The following is a 16,347-nucleotide window of genomic DNA, read 5'->3' as shown; positions in this document are numbered from 1 at the left end:
ATGGATATCTAATGTAAAAACGGCCCAAGGGAATGCTTTGCCTCTTATCCTCAAAAATTCTAGAAGATGAATTTTTACTTTTGTGTGGCCTGATGCCCCATTTTCATGCGTCTATGTGTATACCCAATCACGCTTGTAATAGTCTGATTAGGTATATAGCTTATAATGGTGTGAATGGGTAACAGTTATTAAGAGAGCAACGTGAATACATCAGAAATAGGGCTGCACGATTTATCTCGATTAAACCACACGTGATTTGGCAGAGGCTGTGATTACATTTTGTGCGCAGCTTGTCAGAGCTGTACGGCTCTGTGATCAATAGTAAATGCTTCTCCATCTGAAAGCCAAAGGGCACTCTTGCGCAGAAACTCCAATATGCCCTGCCACAGAAGAAGATAACATGCGTCATATCGCTGTAGCTGAATAAATAGAGGATTTATATGCTTTGATTGATTAAACATGACTAATAAATACACGACTGCCTTTTTCTGTGTAAGAAGCTACATCATCTCACAGAATGATGCTCAACTGTCGTTATAAAATGAGTTTAGAGTAAAAACATGTTATTAAATGTTGTCTTTTGTTGGACAAGATGCTTATAAATGCTTCTCATGTCTGGAAAGATGTTTGACGTGTATTGCTTTTTCAAAAGTACATTATAAGTGACTCAAACTCGCAGTGCTTTCAGATGAATTAGCATTTGAAGCCATAGTTCATTGACAAGCTGTGCATACAAAATAATCACAGCCTCTAAGAATCGCTTTTAAGTTCAATGTTATTTTTCATATCGTGCAGTCCTAATAAGAACACAGGGTCTTGAGTCGCTATTTTGCAGTTTTTGCTAGAGGCAGATAAACTTCACATTTAAGACCTAGTGTATTTGTTTCTAAATGTAGATTCGAGGTTTATGTTGCACAGTGTGGCCGGCTGCTCTGTGGAGTTGCATTATACATACAGGCCTGCTGTTGTAGAGGAATTATCAGCTCATTATGGGCCTGTTTGCCTCAGTGAGTCTTGTGTTCTCTTTCCCCAACCACCAAACAGACCTGAGCACTGGCACTGGTCCCAGCCTCAAAAACTTTCTCTCTTTCCCTGTCACACCCATACAACTTGCATGCATCCTACAAACGCCAACACTGTTGTGACCAGGAAGTGAAGTGGAGTGACTGGGCTGAGGAGGCCCAGCTCAGGGAGTGATAATGAGAACTTTCCCTTGTACAATGGTGTGCAGCCTCCCTTCTTCCCAAAAGTAATGTAAAGTAAAAAGATTCTGGCAGACTAGTTTCCTTCAAGCCAGTACAGCTAGCTTTCCGTTTCTTTGGTTTAAAGAGAACATATGCACATTACAGGCATTGAGATCCGGAAAATAGGATTTGTCAGCAATATATAATAAAACCTGCACTGTTTGATTAGTTCTTGGTTGAGTTGTTATTGTCATGCCTGTGTTATTCTGCTAACGTCTCTTCTAGTCGCCCCCTGCTGCCCGATGCTGGTGGTCGCTTAGTGTCTGCCTGTTCCTGATGTCACATCCTGCCGAGGATGAGCGGGAGTGTGGTATAGTACATCAAGACGGATGGTTGTTGCATAAGACCCTCATGCATGCTGGCCCCTCCCTCCTCTCTCCCACCAAGCATCTTTGCAACTGACAAACGACAACGTCAGCAAAGCCCCCTGTTCTTCGCCCCACAGTATTGCTGCTATTGATTTGTACATGAATGCACATAAACACAGAGCAAAAAATTGTAAGGATGCATATGGTGCTGTTCGGCATGACAGTTTATGCTTCCTTTCACACTGAATACAATTTTTTTTTTAATTTATTTTTTTCAGTTAAAACAGTGAGGAGGATTGCAGTGGAAAGGAATAGAATAAAAAGGTTCAGAGATTGTGCTGCAATGCTTAAACCAGTGTCGTTATCGCAAGTAACTAAAATAAATAAACAAAAAAATTAAAAAAGAAATGAATATAGAAATGATGCCTTAGCAACTTGCTGATATAAGTGGATGTATTAATACTTGAAGAAAACTAAAATTGAAATAAAAGTAAATTAAAACTTTTCAAAGATTTTTTTTTTTAAAAAGCTTAAAAATATGGCAAGCACAAAACAGTTACTAAAAATTAAACTAAAATTACATTTAAATCTGAAAGTATAAAAATAAAAGCAAACTCAAAAATTAATAAGAACTATAATATATAAAATATACTAAAACAACACTGATTTAAACAATTAGAGCATTTTATATAGAGAATTGAATTGCAGATGCCATTTTTAGCATGGTATGAATATAGTAATGGGTAATTTATATTTAGGTTAATTACACATTTACACTCAAAGTGTTCAGATTAAATTAAGATTGACAATGCTAATACACAGGAATCTTCCTTTCAATTTGAGGAAACGGCAACATTTTGGCTATTTAGTGTATATTTTTCATATAATGTATAAATAACAATGGAAGACCTCTAATCATAGTAAAAAAAAAAAAAAAATCACATCCTTTTTTTTTTTATAAATGTTCTTCAGTGTTGCCAAGCAATCTTTAGATAGAATTCTAAGTAGAGTTCAGAAAGTATGCAAGTGTGCTACTGTGTGTTTAAAAGATGTTTGTAGTGCTCAATATTCAATTGGCAGAAATTTGTCTAGTGTTTGTCTGGACTATTTTGTGTCTAACGAGGGATGGTAAACTCCATCCTTTCCTCTTCCTCAGCTGCATCGTGCTGCCCGGATAGTACTCTGGCACTCTTACTGTAATAGTTACTACAGAAAGACACAACAAAACCTACCAATAACTATTTAGGTAGTAAAACCCAAAGCTATCATTTAGATTTACTTGTTTGAGGGTTTTCATAAAAGGGTCATTTGCAGGCAAGCGAATAATCAATAATGAGGCTTTGATTACATCATTGCATATTTGGCTAGAAAAAGCTGGCACTGAGTTGGAGTATAATAAGAGTCTGTTCTCTTCGGACTTTGGTGTTTTGTGTATATGGGAGGCGCTGGGATCATTTGTAAACAATGCTCTCCTTGATGCCAAGAGAGCTAGTGTGCTTTTGTAAGTGTTCATCTCATTTTCTGTTTTTCTATCTCTCCTGTACTGGAGCCATCCCTTCTTTCCTCCCAGCATGCATGCTTTCCGGTCGTCTTTCTGTCTCCTCTGCATCATTAAAGTGCGGGCACACTCTGCACAGACATTTAGCCCTTGGCCACCTGCCCGCCTACATGTGAGCCTCATTTGGTGTGTTTATCCTGTTTCCCATTCAGCCATTGAAGTGTTGTTTTCCTCTAAACTTGGGACCGCACCTCTGGTATGCAGAGCTACAAATTCACACACCCACTGTACTTTTAATATTAGAAGAAGAGCGTATACTAAAAATCAGCCAGTATGACAGGGAGATGTGAGGTGTGTGTATGTTTCTGTGTTTGCAGTCCTTGCAGTCCTTGCAGTGCAGCCTATGCTCGGAGGCTGGCTTGCTTTTGTGCATCTATTCAGCTCGCTCTATTGTGAGCAGCGGTGCTAATTGCAGTCTGAATGGTCTCGGCTAAATGTTTTGTGACAGTTTGAAAGCATGAAAGAAGAGAGGGGCGCACAAGAAAAGGAATCTCTCTCTTTTTTTTTTTTTTTTTTTTTTTTTTTTCCTCCCTTCTAATGGCACAACGGAATGCTCTTGGCTTTAACCTTCAACTCCCATGCAACCCCTTTCCCCTCCCTCACGAGAGAGTCTCCTCTCCGAATCAGGAACAGAGGTAGATATAAATAAAGCCCGGGTGAGGGAACAGAGATCGGATCCTGCCGAAGCCGTGTGGGACGAACGGGGCGGTCGCTCGTGTACTGAGCTGCAGCTCCTTGGCAGCATTTCAAATATGAGCCTCAGAAGCCTCGCGAGCAGCAGACATATTGTAACAGGGATGGCCAGTGCTCTGCACGCAGCCTAGCGCTTCTCTCAGGATGGTCGGGCGACATCTCTCTTCAGGTACTTTTCCACTTCTCTGCGACCCCACCCCCTCCAACCTCATAGTACGATCCTCCACGCTTTGATGACAGGCTTTTCCTTTGCTTTGCTCTCTGCTGTACTGCTGCTGTTTGATTTGGAAGTGTACCATTCAAATAACTGCAAATAAAACGCAAATCCCTAAATCTATTGCATTGCTTGTTAGAGATTAATGCAGGGCAGAGGTTTGCTGCGTTCATCTGATAAGCTTTCTTCAGCGAGACACTGTAAGATGTTGACGGCAGCTCTAAGCTTTTTTGGCTTCAGTTCAGATTTGATAAAATGGCGTCCTTTACTACGCAGTGACTCTTCAGAAGGACAGCATTTGTGTTGGAAACACACTATCCTTTCTTTTATACACTCCTCCGTTTTTATCTTTAGTTGAAAGTGTTTTTTGTGTGGTTTGTGACCGAAAGCTTGGTGTGCACAAACGCTGCTGCTTTGCTCAGATCTGACAGAGACTGAGCTGTGCCTGAGCATGCAAAGCCACACAAAAACAACAACAGAGTTGAGCGAGTGCCAGGAGGCTGGGCAGCATTTGCCAGCTAATTAACACAACAGGATCCTGGTATCCATATGTGGGCATTTGCACTGCTTTCAATGTTATCAATGTGTCAGGTCAGGTTTAGAATGAACATCTTTGAAAGCAAAGTCTGCGGTTTTAACCTGTCAGTCCAGCAGAGGGAGATATTTGTGGTTGCTAGAACCAAGGCTTTGTGGGGACAGCAGTGAAAAATAATGACTCCAGGCTAGCACATACATGTGAACCAGAACATGAAGTTACTGGTGCATTTTTATTATATTTTATATGTTATGACCATGGCTACTGTGCTGATGTAAAACCAATTTGTCTAAAAGGAAGCCAAGAAAAAAAATCGTTTGATCAGTTTAAGAAGATCTTCCTGTAAATGGTAATTTAGATGAAAGATTTGAAGTGTTTTTATTGTTTTATTGTAAATGTTTCATAATCTGAGAATGTTGTATTTGTATAGAAAGTGTTTTTATATATTTTTTTAAATATAATTTTTTCACCCAAAATCTAATATAATCTAATGATTAAAGTATTGAGGTATTGCTAATTGCATTTATACATATAATGTATTTAATAACATGTAGCCTATAAAGAAAAGTATGCCTTGTTGGGATAATCTTATGAATAAATTAAATTTAATATACACTGCAGGCACAGTATTTTAATAGTTTCTCTTTCTTTCTCTTCTTTTTGTAGAGCTGCCCCCACAGAGTGCCCTGGCAGCGCAGTATGAGAATATATCCCTCAATCGCAGTGCCACTACAGCCTCTACCAACAGCTGCAGCGGCTGGGATCCACTGATTATTGACGAGCGCGATACGGAGGCGTGGCCTTCCATTTCATGCAAAGAAAGCCACGCCCCTGCAGGATGCCCCTTGGACACTGAAAGTATCAGTGACATCAGCAGCATGAGCATGGCCACAGGAGCTGGCCAGCAAGGCCATTTCTCAGCCAATCACCCCAGCAAAGCCAATGCCAGCCACTCAGGAGGTCTGCTCTCTAGTCAGGGTGGGGCCAGCAGAGGCTGGGGCTCCGGCCCTTCTCCTGCCAGTGGAGGAGAAGGGAAGAATGAAGTCTCCAGCACATCAGTGGGAGCCAGGGGTTGGGGCTCCTCCAACTTTAACTTGAACTTAAACCCCAACGCCAACCCCTCTGCCTGGCCAGTTTTGGGACATGAAGGGACCGGCATGGGTGGCGGCAGCTCTGGAGGAAACAACCCTCCTCCTCCTACTCTCTGTAGCCCACCGGGCACTTTGCCCAGCCAGGGCTCTAGCAGCAGTGGCAGTATGGGTGGTGCCAATGGAAATTCTGCAGGTAATGGTGGCAGTGGCAATGGCAGCACCACATGGGGTAGCATTGTGCCCAGTGACTCCTCAGAGCCACACTCCACCCCATCCACGAATGTGTCTTTCAGCTCCGAACCTCAGAACCTTAACACTGATGGACCAAATCACACTAAGCAGGAGCCCAGAAGCCCAGGCCACAGCCTGCCTAACTGGGGGGTTGGCCCTGCAGGCATGGGCTCGTTTGTTCAAACTCCAGGAGGAGCCTCGCAAGTCAATGGAGATGAGGAACCTGTTTGGGGTAATGGAGATACCAAGTCTGGTGGTGGCTCAAAAGACTCTGGTTGGGACTCAGGGAGCAGCTGGGGACAAGGTGGGGCCTCAGGCACTTCTGGCTGGGGACAAGCTGCTTCAACTGGGGACTGGGGTAAGCATTCCAACAGTGAGGCCAAAGGATGGGATTCTTCAAGCTCTCCCACCCAAGAGCAGCAGCAGCTCAGTTCTTGGGTCCGTGGGGCCAATGCTACAGCTAGTGAGGGAAGCAGTGACAGCATGGAATGCCGTCCTCGAAGGAGGGACCGCTCATCAAGAGATGAGGCTCCCCCTATTCTACCAGCCCAGGATATGGACCCTCGGGTTCTGTGCAACACAGGCTGGGGACAAACACCAGTGCGGCAGCATACAGCTTGGGAGACCGAAGAAGCTGCACGCTCCAACCGCAAGAATGACATTGGAACTGATGCCTGGGGCTCGTCCTCAAATGCAGCCAATCTAGGACCAACACCAACTTCTGGCAGTGCCAACCCAAACTCAGGCACTACATCCAGACCTGACTCTGGAGGCAAGAATGAGGGCCCATGCCCTAGTACTGGAGCTGTACCTGGATGGGGCACAGCCATGCCATCACCCCAGGCTAGCTCTGGTTGGGCTGATCCAACCAGCAACAAAAAACCTTCCAATGGTCCTGGAAATTGGAGCAGTACCCCAGCCGGAGGCTCAGGTGGCAGCCTGCAGAAAAGTGGTCAGACTTGGAGTTCAGAGGAGAAGTCTCCTACCTGGGAAGACAGTCACATTAAAGCCAAATCACAGGGCTGGGGTGAGGGGTCCAAACCATCTCACGGATGGGGTAATGGACCTGGTGGAGAAAGTGGGTCTGGAGGAGAATGGGGTGAACATGGAGATGTAAAGAAAAATGGTCCCTCCAGCTCTACCTGGGAGGGAGAGGGTACCAGCTGGAACGAGGGCTCCAGGGGTTGGGCAAAGTCTACCCCTGCAGTAGGGGGAAACTGGGGTGATACACAACGCACCAATGTGTCACAACAAGGATGGAATAACAAGCCTCAGGAAGGCACCAATGGCAATAGTGGCAGTGGAAGCATGGGTTCTTGGGGAGGTCCTAGCTCTGTAAAGCAGAGTGGCTCTGGGTGGGGTGGAGGAAATGGTGGCGGTGTTAAACCTGACCATACTGGAGAGCCCACTGGATGGCAGGAGCCCTCTCCACCCTCCATCCGTCGTAAGATGGAGATCGATGACGGTACCTCAGCTTGGGGTGACCCAAGCACTTGCAACAAGACAGTCAATCTCTGGGACAGGAATAACCCTGGGATGCAAGGCAAACCAGGACCTGGCAATACCAACAATTACCCAACAACCATCATCATCATCCCCACCATAACCAGCCTCCCATGCAGGCTCACAGCCATGGAGGGCCAAACTCAAACAATAATAACATTTCCCCTGATAACGCTGGCCCACATCAAACGGGACCGCCTCACAATAGAACAACCCTCATGAATCCAGGTAAGAAACGACTTTTTACTTTGACATGTATTGAAAATTACCTTTAACTAGTTAAAATGTATCACTACACTTTTAAACATAATGCCATACAAAAAACAAAAACCAAAAAAAAAACTACGTAACAGTTCATGCTAACAGAGTAGTGTTTACTTTCAGTCTTGAGTGTAGTTCAACATAATGTTTGAGCCAGGAGGAAGTGTGTAATTAGAGTTGGGCCGCCATCTGTGGGGAGTATCACTATTCCTCAGCAGGATACTTGGAACAGACCCGACGCCCTCTGCTGTTTGCGTGTAGCTTTGCACTCCCTCTGCCAAAGCTGTATTTAACATGGCATCCTCAGTTCTCCCCTGTGCCAAGAACTAAACAGACATTTAATATTGCAATGTATTATTCCATTTTAAGACAGAGGAGCCTACAAAGTAACATTTGTTTTTGAAAGAAAAAAACAAAGTTTTAATTAAAATATGTGTTTTAAGAATTAATAAATTCTTAAATTCATGGAATTTTTTCAAATTCAACTTTTTACTCAAATTGTTGGGCTGGTAATATAGTTTGTAGAGGGGAAAAATTAAAATTTGAAGATATCTAACTTTTGGACCCACTGTATATACTACATGGTGTCCACCTTAAAAGCATGGACCATTATACAGTAAAAACTTAGGGGACACTTGTCCTTAAGTTTGAAATATTCCTCTGCAGGATGGAATGAGATGACAAATGTCCATTCAAAACCTGAGCCCTCATGGGGGGAGCCAGCCGCCCCTCCAGCAAGTGTGGACAATGGCACTTCAGCATGGGGCAAACCCCCAGGTGGTTGTGGCAGCTGGGGTGATAATGGCCCCGAGGTCTATGGTCGAGGCAACGGACCCCCTGGATCTGCCCCCTGCAAACCTGGTTAGTTTTATTAATTTACATTTATTTGAATAAAAATATTTTTCAGTGCTTTAATTGATTTTGTGTGGGGAAAAAATCACATGCTATTATCACATGCAGTTATCAGAGCTTTGAAATGTGTAACAACAGGGCCCCCTGTTGTTGTAAATAATGCATTGCAAGATTGTACATGCTTTGCTATTTCATTAGGGAAAAATTGTTTGTTTCTTTTAATTGTTAACACAACCAATTGCATATATTAATCTGTACTATGGACACTTACAATAATTTGTCATTTTCTTCTAGCCCCAAAATCTATGCAAGATGGCTGGGGAGGTGGTGAGGACATGGGCCTGTCTGCAGGGCAGTGGGAGCAGGATGAGAGCGACATGTGGAACAGCACTGCATCTCAGGAGAGCAACTCCTCCTGCAGTTCCTGGGGTAACCCACCCAAAAAGGGCCCACCAAAGGTATTAAAAAAAAAAAAAAAAAAAAAAAAAGCTACATGAGTTTAATGTAGGTGTTAGTCATATTGAGTTCATCTGTCTCTGTTTTTATTTAAAGGGAAAAGTCCCAAATAAACAGGATGATACCTGGATAATGAATCGTCTCATCAAGCAGCTGACTGACATGGGCTTCCCTGTAAGTGCTGCTTATCTTTGCTAATATCCAAATATCCCTCTGTTTGTTTGACTGTTGTGCCTGGGGTTTATTTTGTGATACTGACTGGCTAATTGTATGTTATTGCTTACATATGGCTATAAACGTCGAGTTACAAATGCGTTGGCTTTTTAACGTTAACATGTGTTATTGAAAATGATTAATATATGGGTTTTTACTGTGTGTTTGTGTTGCCTTTGCAGAGAGACCCTGCAGAAGAGGCTCTCAAGAGCAACAACATGAACTTGGATCAGGCCATGAGTAGGTGTTGAACATGCAAAATCTTCAATTCCTTCAGAGCTTCTTTGCTGGAATATGGTATTTAAATATTAGTTGTGTTGTAGGCGCCCTTTTGGAGAAGAAGACCGAACTAGATAAACGGGGGATGGGAATCTCTGACTACAACAACGGCCTAGTCAATAAACCAATGGGATGCAGGCCTTCAGTCATCTCCAAAGAATCCTCTTCAGATCGCCCCCCCTTCTTGGACAAGGTTTGTGCTTCTCACAATTAAAAATCAGCACATTCTGGTTATTCCATCTAGAAGACATTACATTGTGGTGGATTTTGTTTGACCTAAGTTTTTTTTTTTGTTGTTGTTGTTCTTTCATCCTTAGGATGCTGGGCTAGCAGATGATGCCCAAACCTCACCGTTTATGCCTTCTCCGAGCCTGAAGCTCCCATTGGGTAGTGCTGCACTCCCTGGCCAGAGTCTTGGAGTTGCAATGCAAAACTTGAATAACCGACAGGTGGGTCTATGTATATTTTTCTTCAATGCTAAATCATATCTCTTGTTTTTGTATACTTTGAACTTGTTTTATGTCCATATTAGTTTGATGTAATTCGGTGACATTCATACGTTAATATTTATTTTTAGGGATGCACCGATACCATTTTTTTTAAGGACCAAGTACGAGTACTGATATTTTTTTTTTCTGGTACTTGCGATACCAATGCCTATACATTTATTAATTTCTGTTTGTTTGTTTGTTTGTTTGTTTGTTTTTTGGGTAAAGTGGCGGTTTTCCAAGCACAACACAGTGAGACTAATGAAAGTAGGACAGCTTCTTTATTATTACTCCAATGGAAAAGTAATAATTTTTATGTGCTTGTCACAAACTTAAAGCACAAATTTCACAGTGTCCAATAACCTTCAAAGGGCATAATTACCAAAGTCATAATAAAAAACAAACATCTTTTTTAACCTGCCTTTCAAAAAGTGAACCAATGTAAACACAACCTAGGCTGACCAGATTTCTCATGGTGGAATACGGGACGAGTGGGCAATATGACCAATTATATGAGAAACTTTATTTCACTCACACACACACACACACACACATATATATATATATATATATATATATATATATATATATATATATATATATATATATATATATATATATATATATATATATATATATAAATTTAACATTTTTTGTTGTTTTATGAACATTAATGACAGACAAATATTTAATTAGGCTACTGTCATTTTAAGATTGAATCCATGGATATAATATTTGCCTACTGACATACCCTTTTTTCACCCACCTGTTTATGTCCACTTAAGCCATAACCTATTACATGAAATACTCCACACTATGGACTTTTTGACAACTATTTGTGCATTTGACCATTCAGGTGCAATGAGAACTGTTCGCGCTCTGTCTGAGAGAACTGGGATCACGCGCTTCTGGTCTGTGTTATTCGGCACGATTTGCATGCAGTTTGCAATGTGTGGGTTGTCATCATTAATTTTGAAGTATTTCCACACTCCTGAAGCTGGCATTGTTTCTGCCTCTGCCGTCGGTGTCTCTTTACACAGAAAATTCTGCCAGTTGTGTCACATAAGGTATCGGTCTTTGGTATCAGGGGTATTTGTACGAGTACGAGTACAAATACATAAGCTTGGTATCGGCCCAATACTGCTACTGTTATTGGTATTGGTGCATCCCTATTTATTTTATAATTAATGTTTTAATTATATAATATTTTATTTTATATAGCATTATATTAGTCATCGTCCACCTAGCTGTATAGATATTGGTATATTGCCCATATTGAACCAGCAATATGAGGGCATGACAGCTTTGAGCATATCCTCATGAAGTCTGTTTCCGAATGAATTTTTTGTGTGTGTTTGTGTAGATGCAGAGTGGAGTATTTGGTAGTAGCGGAGCAGCACAAGCCCGGGCCCTGCAGCAGCAGCCTCCTCCCCAGCCGTCAGTGCCACCTCTCAACTCGTCCCAGCCTAGTCTACGCGCTCAAGTGCCTCAGTTTCTCAGCCCTCAGGTGTGCACAGACATGGACACAAGTGGTTTAGCACCTTGCTTACATTTGTGACATTTTTTCACCATTTGAGTGTTGTGTGGGAGTGTTGAAATCATGCTGAACTCTGTTTTTTTCACTGACAGGTTCAAGCACAGCTTTTACAGTTTGCAGCAAAAAACATTGGTCTCAACCCTGCACTTTTAACCTCACCAATAAACCCTCAGCATATGACCCTGTTGAACCAACTTTATCAGCTGCAACTGGTAAGTGCCAGTTTTTCGACATCTTGTTGATATTTTCACCTGTAATTAAAGAACATATTTTTATTTGTCTGCATATAATCTTATATTTCACTCCTAAAGTCTCATCGTAATGTAAATTTGTCTATGATTTTGCAGGCGTACCAGCGTTTACAAATTCAGCAGCAGATGTTGCAGGCACAGCGCAGTGTTTCTGGCCCCATCCGTCAGCAAGAGCAGCAAGTGAGCAGTTCCCTCCCAATTAGTGTCGTCATGATACCAATAAAAAATTTTTTTATGATTCTCAATAATGATTTGTTTCTTTGTATTTTAATATCAATTTTTAGATCTCAGTTCTGTGTTCACAAGCATGTCCTCTTGCAGGTTGCACGTACAATCAATAACATGCAGCAACAGATCCAGCAGCACCAGCGGCAGCTGGCTCAGGCTCTGCTGATGAAACAACAGCAGCAGCAGCCACCCCCCTCACACCCGGGCCTGCATCCCAGCGCAGGCAAATCAGCTCTGGACACATTTCCATCCCATCCCCAGGTCTCCAGCCTCTCTGTTTCCGACCTTCAGACCAAAGAGCCACAGTCTTCTCCAAACTCCTTCTCACCCTACCCTATTTGTGAGTTGCCAACACTGTCTGTTATTGTATGCCTATCCAAATGTTCTTCTAAACACGGTTCCTACAGTCTTAGAAAATCTGTAAAAGTCATGGGAATTTCTGTAAGGAATATATATTTCATGTTAATCTCTGCTCTAAAATGTTTCATTAGCTAGATATTGCTGTTTGGTACATTTGTTTTCAAGCCTTATTGAGGTCAATAGTGATTTTTTTTTTTAAAAAAAACTCCTATTCAGTAACAAATGACTAGAAAGGTCATGAAAATGTTATGGGAATTTATGGGAACTTATTTTAAAATCACCCTCGCTGATCCTTGCATATGTGCTTCTCTGCAGCTGGATTGAACCCCAACATGAATGTAAACTGCATGGAGGTGGGTGGCCTCTCCATTAAGGACTCTCCTCAGCCTCAGTCACGCCTATCACAGTGGACACACCCTAACTCCATGGAGAATCTATCTGGCAACTCCTCTCCTATGGAGCCCAACTTTAGCAAGCATGGTGCGCATTGCTATTACATTTATCAGTAACCGTACTGTGAATATGTGGCATAGTGGTTAATATCTGGCCTGATACGATGATATTCCATACCACCTATGTTATACAGGTGCCATCTCTGCAGGCCCCAATCTGGGTCCCCCTAGTAAGCCCCAGCTGGATGACTCCTACAGTCCCTACAATCTGATTTCCAGCTCCGAGTCTCCTGCCAGCCCTCTGGCACCTCATGATAGCTGGGGCCAGGGAAAGAACAACAATGACAAGATCTCCAACGGGACTAATGTCAACTGGCCTCCAGGTGACTAACTGGCATCTCTAAAATCTCTTTGGACTAGTTGTAGGATTATAAAAGCACTGAAAGCATTTAAAAGTATTTGGATACTTTTGAAAATTTAGGTCATACTTAAAGTAAATGAATGTCATTACCACTGGATTAAAAAAATACCAAACCAAGTAGCATCTGCAAAAAATAAATACATTAATAAATAGCCATTTTTCCACTGACTTTTAAGTTTGTGTAGGTGTACAACAGAATAACCACAGGTGTAGGTCTTCACATTAAGATAATGCACTAATGTTTGACAACCATAAAATATTACAATACTTTATTATTTGAACAATACATCTATTATTTTATCATTTGAATCCTAACTAACTTTGTTTTTGTGCTATATTTTATTTTATTAAATGCCATTGATTAGATCTAAGTTTCCCAAACTGGGGTTCACAAAACCCTGGGGCTTTGTAAGGGAACTGCGAGGGGTTTTGAGTTGATGAAAAGCATAAAATGTCAAATTAAAATACATAATTAAAAAATAAAAAACAATCAAAATAAAACACTTAATAAAAAAGATCATTAATCAACATCAGAGAGCTGTGAACATGTGAATGTGTTAAATTATTGAAATATTAAAAAATCAGGAGGATTTCAAGTGATTTTGGTCAGAGGGGTCAGCTGATGAAAATTCCCTGGATTGGATAATTTTTATATAATGAAAAGATAATTAGAAATTTTAAGTGTGTCCAAATACTACATGCATCTGTCAGTGTGTCATACATGATCTGATTTGTATGAAACTCCTTTAGAGTTTTGTCCAGGAGTGCCCTGGAAAGGACTGCAGAATATTGACCCTGAGACTGACCCCAATGTAACTCCAGGGAGTGTTCCCAGTGGGCCCACCATCAACACCAACATTCAGGATGTTAACCGTTACCTGCTGAGAGACAGGAGTGGAGGTAAGAGGACCAATCACCTTTTCCCTTCAAAGAAATGATCTTTCAGTGAACATCCTTTCAGGTGACACTGGAAGCAAAAAACTTTAACAAATCCCATCGTACCATCTCTAGTTAAACACTTCTGTATATATTGAATAAATGGTATTGCATATTGCAGTATTGTTTGTTTTTTTTTTACTTTTTTTTTCACATAAAGCAACCACTACGTTTTTTTTCTTTCTTCACATGCATTATTTTTCTTATTTCCACTTTGAATTCTTGCATGCTTTGTTCGGGACACATTGTAGGTTCCACCCCAACTTCCTCACAGGGTGAGGCTCTGCCTCCCTCCAGCGATTGGCCAGTCACTAGCTCTTTCAGTCTGTCCTCCCCCGAGGCAGACAGCACAGGTACAACTCCCAGAATCCCTTTCCTGCCCTCAGTCCTCCCCATCACACTCTTTTCTTACAGCTTTCTATTCAACCTAGCATGGGGCCCCAAAGAGTGGTCGCATTCCTGTATATCTAGTGCATCTGACTCAAGTGTGGCCCTTTCCCCCTTAGAGAGCTCTGTCCCACCTACATTCATCCATACTTCCCCTCAGTTGTGTTAGTTACACACTGCCCCTTTGTTCAGCATGGTCACCTGCTATCTGTGATTTTTGTGAGGTGGAAGTGGTGAGAAGGCACTTTTTTTTTTTTTTTTTTTTTTTTTTTTTAAATGAGGCATGTCATGAATATAGCCTTTGAAGCTGGTATGGCGTTAAAAAAGAAAGAAAGAAAGAAATGAGGCATGTACTCTTATGATGTCACACATGGGCCTGGACCCTGTCTTTCCTGTTTGCGGTGGTGCCTCAATGACTATGACTGCTGTGAGAACACCTTTCACCACAGTATGTCTAATTCTGGGTTGCACAGAATTAGAAAGAGGAAATAAGATGTCTGTTAGCATACTCTGTCTGTTTCCTTCTGACCTTTTCACACTTTCACTTCTCTGATCTACAGGCAAGCTGTCTGACATGAAGTCCACTTGGTCCCCAGGGCCCATCTCACACACCCAGCCTTCTCTCTCTCATGAGCTTTGGAAAGTTCCACAAGGACCCCGGAACACAACAGCTCCCACACGGCCACCTCCGGGCCTGACCAACACCAAGCCCTCGTCCACGTGGGGCGGAAACACCCTGGGCCTCGTGGCTGGCTGGAGCAGCTCGTACTCCTCAGGTGTGTGTGTATGTGAAAGGCGCAAGTTTAATCCGAGGTAGCGAAGATGTGGGCGTATTGAAACAGCAGTTGAATTTTGTCAGTTGACTGTTTTATGTGGGTGTGAATGCTAGTCAAAACGTTGGGGGTTAGATGAGGTGAGGATTGGAACGGTCGGAGCGTTTGCGAGCATGCATTTTTTTTTTTTTTTGTGGTCTTGCATACATCGTGTGTTAGTCAACATTCCCGAGCTGTTGCTTGATCACACTTTTAACTGAAGCAGTTGTTTATCATACAGTTTTGCTGTAGAAAAATGAGTTTAACCAAAAATAAAAATTCTACCACTGACTCACCCTCATGACAATCTAAACTCGTATGACTTTCGTACTATGATTTTCAGCATAATGTTCACATCGCTCTCTTTCTGTACAACAAAAGTGAAAGGTTGACCAGGGGTTGTGCATCATGACAAATTGGGCTGAACCGATATTAAAGGGTTAGTTCACCCAAAAAATGAAAATTCTATCATGAATGTCTCTCATGTCGTTCCACACCCGTAAGACCTTCATTCATCTTCACAAATTTAGATATTTTGGTGAAATCCAAGAGGTGACTCGTCCATAGACAGCAATTTAATTACCACTGTCAAGGTCCAGAAAGGTACTAAAGACATTGTTAAAAACGGTACACGTGACGACAGTGGTTCAACCTTAATTTTATGAACTGTGCAAGGAGCATGACACGAAAGAGAAGAGATTGTTGAATAAAGTCGTTATTTTTGTTTTGGTTTTGCACATAAAAAGTATTCTCGTCGCTTCATAACATTTAAGGTTGAACCACTGTAGTCACGTTGACTATTTTAACGATGACTTTACTACCTTTCTGGGCCTCAAAAGCTGCAGTGTCGTTGCTGCCTATGTTTGGTTCAGAAACCCTCGGATTTCATCAAAAATATCTTAATTTGTGTTTTGAAGATGAACGAAGGTCTTACGGGTGTGGAACAATTATGTAACAATTAGTGACAGAATTTTCATTTTTGGGTGAACTAACCCTTTATAGTTTTGGTCAATACCAATAAGCTGTTAATTGTTTTTTAGGTTATGGCCAGTATTAAACTCAATACTATTTTGTCTAAATAAAATTAAAATTAGAAC

General features: G+C 41.7%; 1 protein-coding gene across 1 annotated transcript in view; it reads left to right on the top strand.

The window, feature by feature from the left end:
* Window positions 1–16,347, top strand: part of tnrc6c1 (trinucleotide repeat containing adaptor 6C1) — a 64,414-nt gene that overhangs the window by 40,193 nt on the left and 7,874 nt on the right. The window contains 16 exon segments of the mRNA XM_048194967.1: window positions 5,219–7,444; window positions 7,447–7,605; window positions 8,305–8,499; window positions 8,785–8,948; window positions 9,043–9,120; window positions 9,342–9,399; window positions 9,483–9,631; window positions 9,756–9,887; window positions 11,290–11,433; window positions 11,556–11,675; window positions 11,811–11,894; window positions 12,036–12,282; window positions 12,618–12,782; window positions 12,889–13,077; window positions 13,866–14,015; window positions 14,999–15,214. Coding sequence (XP_048050924.1) covers window positions 5,219–7,444; window positions 7,447–7,605; window positions 8,305–8,499; window positions 8,785–8,948; window positions 9,043–9,120; window positions 9,342–9,399; window positions 9,483–9,631; window positions 9,756–9,887; window positions 11,290–11,433; window positions 11,556–11,675; window positions 11,811–11,894; window positions 12,036–12,282; window positions 12,618–12,782; window positions 12,889–13,077; window positions 13,866–14,015; window positions 14,999–15,214 — 4,476 coding nt within the window.

This window comes from Megalobrama amblycephala, linkage group LG1 (assembly GCF_018812025.1).
Source record: "Megalobrama amblycephala isolate DHTTF-2021 linkage group LG1, ASM1881202v1, whole genome shotgun sequence".
NCBI classification, from domain to species: Eukaryota; Metazoa; Chordata; class Actinopteri; order Cypriniformes; family Xenocyprididae; genus Megalobrama; species Megalobrama amblycephala.
Note: the sequence above shows the minus strand (reverse complement) of the source record. Positions and strands in the feature narration are given on the sequence as shown.